This window comes from Pyrus communis, chromosome 12 (assembly GCF_963583255.1).
Source record: "Pyrus communis chromosome 12, drPyrComm1.1, whole genome shotgun sequence".
Taxonomy (NCBI): Eukaryota; Viridiplantae; Streptophyta; class Magnoliopsida; order Rosales; family Rosaceae; genus Pyrus; species Pyrus communis.
The window spans coordinates 13,775,272-13,790,988 of record NC_084814.1 but is presented as its reverse complement, the minus strand read 5'-3'; the positions used below and the strand labels follow the sequence as shown (position 1 = coordinate 13,790,988).

Sequence of the window (15,717 nt, the reverse complement as noted above, 5' to 3'; positions counted from 1 at the left end):
TAGTCAAACATTTACCTGACATTTTCCCTGAGAATTTACCTGGATGGCCACCAGTTAAAGATGTAGAGTTCACTATGGATTTGTCTCCAGGTACAAACCATATATTATAGAACGTTGCCTTTTGAACTAAGAGAATTGGAAATTGGTTGATAAAGGTTTTATTCAACCTAGTACATTACGTTGGGGGAACCCCAGTTTGTTGGTGAGAAAGAAAATGGACGTTAAGGCTGTGCTTTGATTATAAGCAATTGAATCGAGTAACAATTGAAAACCGTTATTCGTTACCTCACATTGATGGTTGTTTGATCAGCTTTGAGGTGGTTGTATATTTTCTAAGATTGACTTGAGGTCTGGATATTATTAGTTGAAGATTATCGGTGAGGATGCCCTTATGATAACTTTCAGGATTCGTTAAGGTCATTTCAAGTTTGGTGATGCCATTCGGAGTGACGAATGCATCTACTACTTTATGAATTTGATGAATGAAGTATTCCAATGATATCTAGACCGATCTGTTGTTGTTGCTATTGAAAGGATTGATAAGACTAGAGCAAAGTATGCTAAACATCTTAAATTGGTATTGCAAAGATCGAGGGAACGTTGGTTGTATGCTAAGTTTAGCAAATGCTAAAGTTAAATGAATCAAGTGGCATTCTAAGATTTGTTATATCAGCTTCAGGCATTCAAGTGAATTCATAAAAGGTAGCAGAAATTGAGAATTTAGAACAACCACGAATCGTGATTGGGATTCGGAGTTATCCTAGCTTAACAAGCTATCATGGATGGTTCGTGAAAGATTTTTCAGTCATTGCCTTGCCATTGACGAGAAAAGAGGTTAAGTTTGAGTGGGATGATAATTATGAGTAAAGGTTTCAACAGTTGAAGTATTCCTCACTTATGCACGTATTTTAGTATTCCCAGAAGATAGTGGTAATCATAAATTTTAGTGATGTTTCTTGAATGGTATGGGATGCATGTTGATGCAAATGTTAGGGTGATTACATACGTTTCACGACGAAAGGAACCTCATGAAATGAATTACCCTACTGGTGATTTGGAAGTCATGATTACCATTCTTGCTGTGAAGTTATGAAGACATTATATTTGGTAAGAATGCAAGATTTTTACGAATCCAAAAAGTCTCCAATATCCATTACTTGGAAGGATTTTGATATGAGGCAGCGAAGGTGGATTGAATTGTTTAATGAACATGATTGTACGACCAGGGTGATCGTAAAATTGTTCTAGCTGATGCACTTGGTGAAAAGACTGTGGTAAGAATTAATGTCTAGCACGCTTGCCAAGATTGTCTTCTTATGGATTGGAAATCAACTGAAGTAAAGTTGAGAATGAAAGATTGAGAAGAAGTTGTAATTGCTAATTTTCAAGTTAAGTCTTTTTAGTAAGGTCGTACTCAAGACTCAAATGGTTAATGACGAAAATTAAGAATTAACCAAGGTAAAGAAAGAAGGGAAAAAGAAAGATTGCTGAGTTCGAGAATAGGATGGTTATGATTGAACTTGAAGTGTTAGTTGATCAATGTACCAAGTTAGTACATTTACTCCAGTGTTGAGTAACAACCACAGTGCAACAGTACTTATATGTTTTATGGAGAAGAGATTTGGGTTACGGAACTGCTGAGTTTCTTAAGTATGTTGGTTGCACAGTTTCCAAAGTAACGCCATAAGGACCATGAAATGTGTCGATTTTTGTTGATTTGTGGAAGAAATACTTCTGGATAGAGAAGATTCGATCACGAAAGAGTTTTGGTAGGCCCTGAAACTATGGATGAGTCTTCTCAAAGTATTCAGGTGATTAAGTTTAACCTGAGAGTAGCCAGGAATGGCAAAATAGATTAATAGTTGAACATGTCACTAATCGAGTGTTTAACGTAGACGATCTTATAATTTTGAAGTTTTTACTTTAGAAAAGTAAGATTCGGCTGGGAAAGGAAAGCAAATTAAGTCCTAAGTACATCGGACTTTATGTGATCATCGAAGAGTAAGTGAAGTTGCTTGAATTACTTCCAGAGTTATTGTAAGAGCATGATGTGTTTCATGATTCAACATTTTTAGAAATTTCATCACGAAAAGAAATAGTGAGATTTGGAAAGGAGACAAAATAAGTCTTAAACACATCAGACCGTTTTTGACCACTAAAGGAATCGATGAAGTTGCATACAAGTGGTGATGTCTTCAAAATTGGCTAAGGTGCATAATGTATTATATTTCGATGTGTTGTCACTAGGTGGCAGATTCGTCACATGGAGTTCCGGTGCAACTGTTGAGAATTAATCCGGATTAAACTGGTTGAGGAACCAAGGACGACTTTGGATTGGAAAAAGAATGTATTGAGAGAGATTTATCCGAAGCTATTGTATGAGTTTAGATGATTAAGTTGGTTGTTGGAATTTCGGGGACGAAATTCTATAAGGAGGGAAGGTTGTCACAACCCGTCCCGGAATTTTAATTCCGAGGACGTGAAGTTATGAAAATGCCCTTAAACGGGACTAAGGGGCGTAAAATATGTTGTAACTTGATGATTTGGGGATTGGGTAGGATCCCACCTCCCTCAAATCTCTCCCTCATTCCCGTACCTTGTCTCTCTCTCTCTCCTCCCTCACAAATCTCTCATTCTCTGAGAGTTCTCTCTCTCTCATTCGAACTCACACAGACCACCCACAAACCACCCCAAAACTATGCCAACGAAGGATCTAAGACCACCATCGTACTCCTGAAGACCACACGAACACGATGGTACCAATTTCAGGTGAGTTTCACTTCGGAAAACATGGATTTCAATTTCACTGTGCGTGTGCACTGTTCATGCACACGTAAAACTTGATGTTTTCTGGGATTTTGAAGCTTGTAGGAAGCTTGGTGAGGTCCTAAGGAAGCTCGGAGTGCTTCGTTTGAAGGATTTGGACGTCGGGATCACGAACTGTAAGTCCGGCCGAATTTTCGTATTTTTGGAAAAGTTTGATTCCGTTGTTTTTAGGCCCTAAAACTAGTCCAACGTGGTAGATTATGTTTAGGGCTTCATTTTGGTATAAATTACGTGAAAAATGGACATAGGAACACGGAGAATGACAAGTTCAAAGTTTGGCCGGAGCTGTCGGGGCTTTTTCCGGCGAAACCACGGCGAGTTAGGGGTCGAGACAGGTATGGATGTGTTCGTCTCGTCAATACCTTCATTTTGATATATAGTACGTCGAAAATGGTTAAGAAATGAAGAAGTTATGACACTTTGAAATTTACCCAGAAATTCCGGCAAAACACCATCTCCGGCGAAACCAGTCCGGCGACGCGAGGAAGAAGACGCGCGCGTGGGCAGCGCGTGAACAGTGCGCGTGGGGGCGCGTGAGAGCTCCAAATTGAGTTCTGAAAATTGTCACGCGTTCGTGACGTCGTGTAGATCACCGTGGTATATTCATACACCCAAATTGAGTAACGTATGAGAAAGTTATGGACGAATGTTTGGTGTATGTGCGTTAAATAACGTCAATTTGGTTACTTTTTGTATAGGTGAAAATATTACAGAGGAAGAATGTAACCAAGCTAGGGGAGGTTCAGGGACCTATGAGACGTCGATGTGATCAGTGAGTGGGCAGTTATTTTTCAGTATATATATATACGTATGCTTGACATATTTCCTAGAAAACGTATTTTAAAAGAAATACGAATTATATATCCTGTCATATATGCATCATATTTTAATATGTGCATTACCATAATTATGCATACTGTTGCATGGTGCTGAGGAGGCACAGGTAAGTGCCAGGTAAGCGGTATTCATGTGGTTATGCATTCCTGTTTATTATGCAATGGTAGTTTGAGAGGTTTAGAGAGCTCATAATCTGCACCCCCGGTGTTAGTGCTCCCGTCCAGGGCCAGGGCAAAGCCTTCACGTGTATGTTCACCAGCACCGCATGCTCGTCTTGGATCCAAGTTAGGTGCAAGCCTGTCGTACAGACCACATTAGGTGGTTCCGACTTGTAGGTGACCCGCGATTTATCGCACAGCTTCACGTGATCGTAGCACTAGAGCATATATATATTACACCCAGCCTGTCGTACAGACCACGTTAGGTGGTTCCGACTCGTGTGCAGATTCAGATATTGAGTTGAGATTGGAGCTCTATCTGCAGCCGTACAGGTCACGTTAGGTGACTCCCGGCTGCCAAATTATATGTTATTGATGTGAATTACGCTTGAGCACTTACATTTGATTATGAGTTTCCGTTGTGGCATATTCTCGAGCATGAATGGCATATTTATGAGCATGAATGATATATCTTTGAGCATGACTGGCATATCTATACATACGTATATATGTTATTTTCTGGGAAACTATACTTGTTTTACAGCGAGGGGTTAGTATATGCAAAAGAGAAAAGAAGGTTTTGAATACGTTCGTTTTGCTGACCCACTCAATTTTGTTTTGCGCCCCTCCAGGTTTAAGGAAATGCAAAGGTGTGGTGACTACGAGGAAGTTCAACGGTGTTCTGACAGAATGGACCAAATAAGGACTCACCTTCGGGTGTTTCATTTTAGAAGTTGTATATTTTAAAGCTTCCGTACTGTGTAAATGGTTACGTCACTCTCACGTGACGGCCAGCATGCCCTCCTTCGGGACGGGGTGTGTCACACTATGTATAAATTATAACTGTAAAAAATTAAGAAAAGATGAGAACGTTTAGTTATCCAATTGCATATAGGGTCGAAATAGGTAAAATTATTACGAACTGTCTATCTATTTGCTACAATTAATTGACTAAATAATCTTTATTATTTGATTTTTTATAAGGATGATCCTTAGTTAATAATTTATAATATGAATGGTTTTAATTTTAAGTATGAAGCTTTATGAATCAGCCCCGAAATATTTTATGAAACAATTCTAAACATTGTTCGTTGCAAAGGGGATCACCAATGCTAACGATGACTAGGCTGAGGATGATAAGAGAATAGAGGATACAATACTTAATATTTTAATGAGTTGTTTTGCTCTTTGACCTCCTGCAGCGCTCTTGGGAGAATAGAGTGACGGCTACGATGAATAAGGAACTAGACAGGTCCTTTTCTACGGAGGAAATCAAAGCAGTTGTTTTCCAAATGAAACCTTCCACGACTCCTAGACCGGACGGTATAACACCTTTCTTCCAACACTTCTGGCATATTGTGGTCATGATGTCACCCTGGATGTTCAATCCTTTCTTTCCTCCGGGAAATTGCTCAAACAAATCAACTATACTTCGGTTTCCCTCATCCTGAAATAGAAAACGCAGAAAGATATGTGCATATTGAGACCAATTAGCCTCTGTAACGTTCTCTTCTAAAATTGTGTCCAAGGTCTTGGCTAATAGGCTCAAGAGTATTCTTCCTATAATTATTTTGCCAACTCAGAGCGCGATTATTCCTGGTAGGCACATCTTAGACAACGTCATCTTGGCTTCTGAAATTTCCAACTTTTTAGCCAAGAGGCGGCAGGAAAAAGCAAATTCTTATTGCTAAAGCTTGGTATTAGCAAGGCGTATGACCATATTGAATGGATGTATCTTCGGAGTGTCCTTATTAAGTTGGGTTTCTCCTCCAAGTGAATTGATCATATCAGATTTGTGTCACCACTATCTTAGACACTTTTATTGTCAATGCGAGTCCTCGTGGCTATTTACATTCTTCCCGTGGCCTCCGATAGGGAGACCCTTTTTCACCATACCTCTTACTTCTATGTGCCGAAGGTCTCTCGGCCTTGATTGTCATAAACGAGCGTGGGGCTACTCACTGGCATTTCAATTTATCCTAGAGCTCCATCTGTGAATCATCTTCTTTTTGCGGATGATAGTCTTCTTTTCAGCCGTGCTAAAGAAGTCGATTGCCTCCATATTTCTTTAGCCGTGCTAGAAAAGATGATAGTCTTCTTTTCGTGGATAATAGTCTTCTCTTTTGCGGATGATAGTCTCTTCAGCCGTGCTAAAGAAGACCATGAAAACGCCTCTGGTAATAAAGTTAACGTTCATAAAAATGAAGTATGCTTCAGCCCAAATATCAAACCACCGATGCGCTCGAAATTGGCTCATCTGCTTGTGGTGTAGGCCATTGAACGCCATGAGAAATATTTAGGTATTGTCAACCATTGTTGGAAGAAATCACTCTTGATGATTCAGGTTCATTAAAGACAGATTGTGGAAAATACTTCATAGCTGGAAGAGCAAGCTTTTGAGTGCTACGGGCAAATAAATTTTGATCAAAACCGTGGCTCGGTCTATACAGATTTACACCGAGTTGTTTTCATCTCCCTAAACACTTCTATGAAGATTTGAACCGGGTTGTTGCCTCTTTTTGGTGGAACGGAAACGATGGGAGAAAAAGGGGTGAGGATCCTCTCCTAATCGTGTTTCTGTAATCCTAGGAATCAATTCATATTAGTCTTTTATCGTACATTATGCGGTCAGTCGTTAAGTATTGTTGTGTTCAATTTTAAATTAAAATATTCACAATGATTAATGATCTAGATAGGATCCTCACAAAATCCTCACAAAGAGGATCTAGATAGGATTCGATTCCGAGAAAATGATTCATTAGTGTTCCTGGAATAAATTGACACTCCTAAATTGGTGGGTAATCCAGGTTAGCAAATTTGTTAAGCCTACATTTGTCATACCATCATTTAGTAGTCAATTTAACAAATTGATTAATGAATTTCTGACACTGCAACTAAACATAAACATGACTTTATGTATATAAGATTAAAATATTTTAAAAATATTGTAGAAGATTGTAATTACACTCAAACTAAAGAGGCAATCTGTAATTTAACGAAAGGTAAAAACTACAAAATGGACGGTAGCCAAGTGGTCTCTCAAATTCCAATCAATACAAAAACCCACGTGAAATAATACTGTAGTGGGAAACCAATGCAACGGTCCAAATTAAAAGTTGGTTCCCCACCTGATCCAAAGGCTCTAATCACCCTTCCTTTTATTTATTTTTTGTTTAATTGTAAAAAAAAGGGTTTTCGTTTTTACCGTTTTGCTGGCAACGTTGCCAGTCTGAAGGAAAAAGCAGAGAAATTTTGAAGAACCCTATTCTGCTTTTGAACCCGGAAAGCCCGAATCATGATGACGAAAGGTCTGAAACGTTTTTCTGTATCGGACTCCAACTCTGACTCGCCTGTAAGTACCACTTCCCCTTTTTAAAATTTCACATTTTTGTTGTTTTTATGCAATTTTTATTGATTTTTTTTTTTTTGGGGGAACCCTAGTTTCTAGCTTTTGTTTTTGGGATTGAAGTGTATTGGAGGCCCTGCGGATTTTTTTTAAATTGTTTTGTGTGAATAAATCCCAAAGGTTTTGAATTTTAAGCTGATTAGTCGAGCTGTTTAGGGGGGAATTAGCTTATAGAGGTTGCAACTTTGCATTATATTATTAAAGAGTACATAATCTAAAAGGGTTATTGGGTTTTTATTAGTTTTACAGATTGGAATTGTGTGATTATTTGTTAAAAAAAAAAAAAATCAACTTTTGTCAATTTGTGGGCTGACCAAGGATTTTGTGGGTACACGAAGTAATAAGGTAGGAATAATAAAGTAAAACTGAGCAAAGGGTGTGGAAGATATGCAGACTTTAAAAAGGAAATTAGGCGGCCGTTCTCTTCTTAAGGAGAAGGGTAGACGGCGAAGTTATGGTAGAAGTAAGAAGGAGCAGGTTTTATTGATGTCAAGTATGTAGGTGATACTGGAAATGTCCACTGGTATGGGATGGTTCGGTATGGGGGTTTTGAGGAAATGGTACCAGACCATACCGAACCAATTAGTTTCTGTATGATCTGGTATCACTTTGGTACCATATTAAATAATTCTCAAATTTAAGAAGCATGGCATGAAAAGTGTAGAGGAGTTGAGCAAATGACGCCGTCCGAACTCGGTGCACAAATCCAGAAGGTTGTTGCAGGCAGCCACCAAGAGGCATTTGTTAGTCCATTTAAGTTCATTGTCTTAGCTAATTGAACTTAATTGCAAGCATATCTAGTTGCAAGGGTTTGAAATGATGTCCATTTTAAAGTACATCGGTAGCAATCATCTGGATGAAGTCATTTTTGGGATTATTTGGGAGAACTCGGCAGTAGGTTAGCAGCTTCTGCATGGGGATTGAAGGAATGAACTTGCAATGATGTCCATTATAAAGTACATCGGTAGCAATAATCTGGTTTTTGGGATTATTTGGGAGAACTTGGCTGTAGGTTAGCAGCTTCTACATGGGGTTCGAAGGAATGAACTTGCCAAACAACCAATTAAAAGGGGACGGGACACATCAATTTAATATATATATATATATATATATATATATATATATATATCAATGTATTAAAAGCGCGAGGCGTGGGCGAGGCGTCGGAGGCGAAGCCCGGCCTAGGCGTAAGGCGTGAGGCGTGAGGCGAAGCCTTATAGGATTAAATTTTTTTTTATATATATGATTTATATATTATACATATAATTGTATAAAAAATAATACTATGTAAAATAAACATCCATTCTCAATTTTATCATTCAAATCCATAATCATTCAAAAGATAATATCATCTAAATTCATTATTCAAAGATAATATCATCCAAATTCGTTTAAAATTGGAAACCTTACTATAAATCTGAAACGAAAAGACCTATATCCCATTTTCCATTAAATAGGCAACCTCATTTGTCAGTTTCTCCTCTCCCTCATTGGACAACTTTCCAAAAAGTCCTGACTCTTTGACCAAAAAAAAAAAATAAACAAGTCCCAACTCGGGTCCCACATTCCAACATCAAACCCACATTAAATTGGTATCCTTCTCCTCCTCCCTCCTCTCTGTTTTTCTGCTTTCCCCAGAAAGCTTATCGCCCAGATTTATTTCCTACTCCAGAAAAGCTTCCCCAGTCAACTGCTCCAGATTTATATCTCACCCAGCCCTATCCCAGAATGCTCCACAGTTCACACCAGTTTAAAAAAAATCAAAAAATCAAATCCCTAACTTTTTCAGAATTTCAGAAACCCTAACCTTTAAAAATGGGGATTTGTGGGCTTGCTGACGGCACTGGGGTGACGGTGGCAGGGTGATGACGGCGGCGTGGCGACTGGGAGAGGACGATCGACTAGGGTGACGGCTGTTGTGTGTTCTGGCGCATGGGAGAAGTGGGTGAAGAAGGCAGAGGATCGAAGGTATGGTGGAATGTGGATTAAAAGTGGAATCTGGACTAAAAACCCTTACCCAAACAGCGTTTTTTTTTTTTAAAAAAAGGGCAGACAAGGCGCCTGGGACGCCTTGAGGCGCGCCTCCGCCGCCTCGGCGTCTCCGGCGAAGCCTTTCGCCCACTCCAACAAAACAGAGGCGTTAGCCTTAGCGCCCAGCCTCAAAGGCGCCCTAGGCGCGCCCCGAGGCTAGTTTTTTAAAACATTGATATATATATATATATAATATTTAATTTCCATCGGTTCGGCACGGTATTAGTCGATGCCGCATCCATCCTGATTATTGAGCTTCGGTTTGGTTTCAAAATGAAACATAAGTTTTTAATAATGAAAGGTATGGAACGGTTTTGGTTTTACGGTTTCGGATGTCTGCCTCTAATTATGGGTCTTATGCAAAACATCGAAGGGGTTATTGGTGGTTTTAAATTTCCACATTTAAGTTTGTCAAGGGCATACTACTTCTCATATTGGTGGGGTGTGGAGTGTGGGGGTTAGAGATTTTGGAATGTCAGTTGCTGTGTTAATTTTTTTTATATTTTCTCTTTCACCAATATGCAGTTCCGGAATAAAAGGATTATGGCGGGATCCTCGTATGACTCCAATAGGGCAGAGCCTTCTCAAGAGCAGTCAACAGATACACCTCCATTGGATGCACAGCGGGCTGCATCATCTCGGCAGCATGTGAGAGCTCTGAACACCCAATTTGCAAGGTACATCTTATTTCTCTTGCAATAACTATATATGCTTTCATCATGTGTATGTGGCTAAATGTGGCTATGCCGAAGTTTCTTATCAGGTTTCCAACTAAATTGGTTTCTTTTTATTGACACTATTCTTCTTTATTAAATATTACGTACGCATTTCATTATCTCAGTATGACTTGATATGATTTATATGATATTGAAGTTTCTACATTATTTAAATTCCTATTTGTTCTCAAAATTATTCCTGCTACTCAGAATCATGGCCCTCAGTTGTCTTATGTTTATTGGAATTTGGACCTTTTAGAATTGATAATGTTTTCTCTATGAATATGTTTTTGTACAGTTGGGTACAAACACAACTAAAGAATCATCCTGATGAACTTTGGGAAGATGGTGTCCGTGATTATCTAGCTCATGCTTCAAACATTATGGTAATTCTCTTCAACTTTATATCTGTTTGAAAGGATATGTATACAGTCTGGGTAATTCTACATTCTTAGCAATTAGACGAGATGTTGAATAAAATTCTTTCATAGAAGCCATTTGGATTAGTTCATTCAATAATTTCTTGTTCAAGACCTCTATTTCCTTCCTAATTATTTCCATTTGGCATGGTAGGGTGGGGATGGCAACAGTTTTCACCTGCATACTCTTTCTTCCTTCGCATTATTAGTTTCTCTATCTCCCCCATCCCCACCCTCCCTCCTTTCTCTTTAAATTGTTTCTACCATATAGTAAATGTTTATTAAATTTAGTTTCTGTATTCACACTCTCATTTCAGGAGAAATTCAGTGATGTCGTTAACTGGCTTAAAGTAAATGCTGCAAAAGGAGAAAATTTGGCGGCAGCAGGATCTTATATTACTGCTGAAAAGAAAATGGCTCCCGAGTCCGCGAATAGTAATACAAAATTTAATCAGACAAAACCCTTTTTTTCACCAATTGGTACAACTGTTAGCTTTGCAACTTCATGGAGTTCTGGAGTATTCTCCAACGGCCAAAGCTCTGCAGGTGCCTTCTCCAACAACCACAGCTCCACAGGAGTAACACCTACAATCCAAAGTTCGGCAGGAGAATTTTCTAACAGTCAAAGCTCTTCAGAAATATTTGGCAGCCAGAGCTCGCCAGTCTTATTGACTAGTCAGAGCTCCGGACTATTTCCCAGTACTCTAAGTTCTGGAATGTTTTCCACAAGTCAGAGCACTGGATCAGATCAAAAGAAAACTGAAAGTTTCGGAATATTTGCCAATATTCAAAGCTCGGCAATATTTTCGAATAATCAAAGCTCCGGAGTATTTTCTAGTAGTCAAAGTTCTGTGGCTTTCCCCAACACTCCCAGTTTTGGACTTTTCTCCAACAGTCAAAGCTTGGGGTTGTCTTCCAATACTCAGAGTTCTGCGGCGTTCTCCAGCACTCCCAGTTTTGGATTATTATCCAACAGTCAAAGCCCTGGGTTGCCCTTCAACAATCAGCCCCCTTCCATGTTTGGTGGGTATCATATTAACGACATGTTTCATTTATGGTATAAATGGTCTTGATTCTTGATGTGTTTCATAGTAGATCCGATTATAAATTCAGATTACACAGTAGAGCAAAAATGTTTCATTCCTAAATTATGTTGAATTATTTTTATGGACAGAAAGAACATGGTACAAGTAATTAAGGGTATGCTGACCAGGAGAAAACACTGATATTGTACGGTGCTTTCCGGAGTATTTTATGATAAAGTTTGTAGATTCCTAAAAAGTTCAGAATGTTTAATCTACAGTTGGAAATGGTTGCAAGTAGCTTGATATATTTTCACAATTAACTTATTACTTGCTTACTGCCTGTCATTGATTTATCGCTAGTATCCTGAACATATAGAATCTTATTTAGAATGTTAAGGAAAAATGGCACCGTTGAATATCTACCAGCCATACTATTTCTAGTAGAGGAGTGTTACTTCTGTGAGTTTGATGTATTTGACATCCTTATTTTCTTTTTGGTAATTTTGTACCAGGATTTCAAAGTTCAGCTCCCCCAAAGCAAGATGAAGCAGATGATGGTGAGACAATAAGTTTTTGCTCTTTTACCTTTACTATTATTTTCTGTTAATTTCCCCCCTCAATTTACCTCTTCATGTATGTTTGATTCCATGTCATATTTTTATTTCATATGCTTTAAGCATCCAACTATAGTTATTGTCTTGATGAATGAGTTCTCATTTGTTATCTAGAAACATTTCTCTGAGTGAAGCTTGTGAGCTTCCGATGTTTGGTTTTAATTTGTTAGAAGACTTTTTCATTGCTAAATACCACCTTTTGTTCCTTTTTATAAAGGGTTAGGCATTTGATTGAGTTGTTAATTTGTCAATTAATTTGAAACCTAAAGCCTATTGCTGCAACATAAAAGGAACTAAATATGTTTTCAATTGGTGCACCTGTGATGTCAAGCATGGAATCCCTTAAGTAAATGCCTGTATCCTACATGTTGAGTCCTCCAATACTAACGTGTTTCGTAGACATCCAATTCAAAAAAGAGTAGTCTGGAGATGAAGTTGCCACATTCAGGACACCTCACTTGGGAAACCTGGGACAATTGATTTATCCTTTTGTTTTGTTTTTGTTTTAAAGACTACCAACAAATAAAGGCACTTCCTTGACTTGCAAAGTTAGGAGTTGACTAAATAAATTTTTTTTTTGTTGCAACTTGGGTAATTAGATATCATATTCAAATGCTTCTGTTATGTTGGATTTTCCTGACTGTATGAAGAAGCTTTCCTTGGTTTTCAGAATTTAAGGGAAAGAAGCTCATGCGTCTATGACTTCATGATCATTAAATTTGAATTTATTGTCTCTCCAGTTTGCATTCCTTTTAGTGTTCCACTAGTGGGTCTATGTGGCAGGACATGATTATATTTGTGCCTTTGTGTCAGGTTCATGGTCCAAGTTTGTGGACATATAGGGTTTGCATTGAACTACATCCCGTTCACCATATTTATAGCTGTTAAAATTTAATGGTGATGGTTACCTGTGCTGATAGTTTTAGAAATTATCTCGATATGGTCTTCGATTCTTTTTAAGTACTGAATGTTCATGTTCTGGTCCAGAAAATGGATTGGAGCAACCTGGAAGCCCATCTGTGGAAAAGTCTGAAGAGAAGGGTGTTGTTGTAGTCCATGAAGTCAAGTGCAAACTTTATGTGAAGGTATGTGAGTATGAAACTTTGTAATCTTCTCTATTCATTAAGATAACATTCATAAATAGCATTCTGAATTTGTTCATAAATAGAATTCTGAATTTGTTCACTCTACCAAAATTTGAAACCCTCTTTACTTTCATTGATTTCCAAATGTTGTATTTAATCTATTTTTTCATTCAAAGTTTATAAAAATGCGTGCTGGTATCAGTCTATTGATATTTAATTACTTATATTGGATTTTCCATGTTTGAGTTATATGAAGATGTTGATGTAATAGATATATCCATATGTACAAAATAGAGGTTTTAAACAATACATATCAGTAGACTTAACATGCGCATTCATGCATTTTATTTACTCCTGTACTGCAGTTACTGATGCTAATATTTTATTGTGCGGTATTGTATTGGTATGTTTCACAAAACCAAAAAAAAGAATAAAAATAAATAAGGAGGGGCAGCCTCAGCTTTAGACATTTAGTCCGTATTTCATACATAAAAGGCTTGCCTAGGTCAACAACTGTGGTGCTCTTATCGGGCGATCATGATGATTAATCAAATTACATACCCACTGAAGAACATTTCATAAGTGTCATTTGGTACTGTTTTAGGAATTTTAGTATGTTCTCATGTCAAGTTATTAAAATAATAATGCATGTTATCTGTTTGTCATGCTCAAATTAACTACTGTATTTTTGGTCTGAGATACTTCCGTTTTTAGATAGGAAATTTCTGCGATGCAATTTTGTTTATTTACATTTGCGTGATGCCTTTGACGGGTGTGTTTTGTTTAATGTTTTGGTAACCTGAGATTGCATGTGCCAAGCACCATTTCTAACTTGCACATTCTGATTGACTTTTTCAACACCCTCTCCGTTTATTCCAGTCAAGTGATCCAGCAGATAAAGATGCATGGAAAGATAAAGGCACAGGGCAGCTATCCATTAAATGCAAAGAGGGTGTCAGCAAGGGTACAAAAGAATCAAAACCAACAGTCATTGTTCGAAATGATGTATGTTTTCTTCTAGACACATAAACTTTAGTCTTTTTAGTTTGATTGTGTGCTTTTAAGAAGTGTGGTATGTTGGCAAAAGGGTGTAATTCTTAGATTTTCCTTTGTTTGAGAGAAGAAGAAAATCTTCATTTCTGTTGCTTTATTGCAATTTCGTCCTTTTAAAGTCATAATATTTTTTAGTTTCTGTTGTCCCTTTTCGTTGTTTAAGTCAGGCCTGTTGTTTCTTTTTAATGGCTTCTTGATGAGTTGAAGTCATTGCATTTAGAAGTATATGTTTTCAGCTGGTCCCTTTTCGTTGTTTGAGTCAGGTCTGTTGCTTTTTTTTAATGGCTTCCCGATGAATTGAAGTCATTGCATTTAGAAGTGTACGTCTTCAGCCAAAGTTTAACTTATTCTCTTTTCTGATGGCAGGTGGGAAGAGTGCAGCTTAATGCCTTGTTATATTCTGGCATTAAGACGAATGTACAGAAGAATTCCCTTGTTGCAATATTCCATACTGCGGTAAGACAATGCTGATATTTGGATATCCAATTCGTAATTTTTGGTCGATTTAACTTTACGAAGGATAAAAGAAGCCAGGTTTATACAACTATCGATTAAATATCTGACCCTCAGAAAGGCTATTATAAGCTGTTTGGCTGCCAAAGAAAACTCTTGATTGTTTTTCTCTGGGATTCTGGGTTTATTTCTTGATCCATTAATTAGTTTTAAACTTTTAATCCTCGTAGATCATAGAGAAATACGCATGCACGTATGTTCTGTAGGGAAATTTGAAATAGATTTTTGTGTCACTGGGTTTTTTTTTTTGTTGGTGTGTAAAGTAAATCGTTAAGAAACAAAACATATTGTCGGGTCTTCAAAGTTTCAAACAGTAGCGGGGCTTAATTGCCTTATACATAGTTTCGGATGATGCAAGGTACTCCGTGAAGCATAAATGTTAACTTGTAATTCATATCATCCAATAATAAGTGCAATTTCTCTTGGATTTTGTAGGGCGAAGGTGATGAAAATGATAGTGTCGTGGCGCGTACTTTCTTAATTAGGTTGAAAACAGAGGAAGATAGAAACAAACTGGCCACAGCAATCCAAGAATATGCTCCTGCATCCTGAAAACGAGTTTCGGTACATTGAGCTACAATAATGTAATCGTGTACTGCTAGAAAGAATTTAATTTTTTCAAATTTTGCGAGGGCGGGTTTGTTAGCTGCCTCTTTTTTGAGGCTCCGGATCGAGCAGGGTCAGTTTTGATGAGACTCAATAAAGTTAGTGTGTTTAGGAAGCTACCAAATCTTTGTACCACCATTTAGCTATCGAAGTTGCAATTTAGCCCCTTTTATCCCATTTACCTGGCAATTGTTGGATCATGTATGCAGCAATTTTTCACCGGTTTTCATGGTTGATTGGTCCCCTTGTACTTCATTTTTTTTCCGGTTGTGATGTTCGCCTTTTACTTGTTATGCACGTTACTGGTTTTTACTTATGTAACTATGTCGAAGTGCAACGATTTTGCTGTCGTTCTGCAAGTTTATAACTTGCTAACTGGAGAGGAGAAAGCGAGGGATTCTGATATGTATATCAACTGGAGATAAATG

At 37.9% G+C, this 15,717-nt stretch overlaps 1 protein-coding gene across 1 annotated transcript; it reads left to right on the top strand.

Annotated features, from left to right (window-relative positions):
- Positions 1 to 6,988: 6,988 nt before the first annotated feature.
- LOC137710929 (suppressor protein SRP40-like) lies at positions 6,989 to 15,544 on the top strand. Its single transcript, XM_068450095.1, has 9 exons — positions 6,989 to 7,173; positions 9,784 to 9,935; positions 10,273 to 10,360; positions 10,711 to 11,416; positions 11,931 to 11,975; positions 13,020 to 13,117; positions 13,997 to 14,122; positions 14,537 to 14,626; positions 15,119 to 15,544. Exons 1-9 carry the CDS (start codon positions 7,117 to 7,119, stop codon positions 15,233 to 15,235), a joined length of 1,479 nt encoding a protein of 492 aa, XP_068306196.1. The 5' UTR covers positions 6,989 to 7,116; the 3' UTR covers positions 15,236 to 15,544.
- The last annotated feature ends 173 nt before the right edge of the window (positions 15,545 to 15,717 follow it).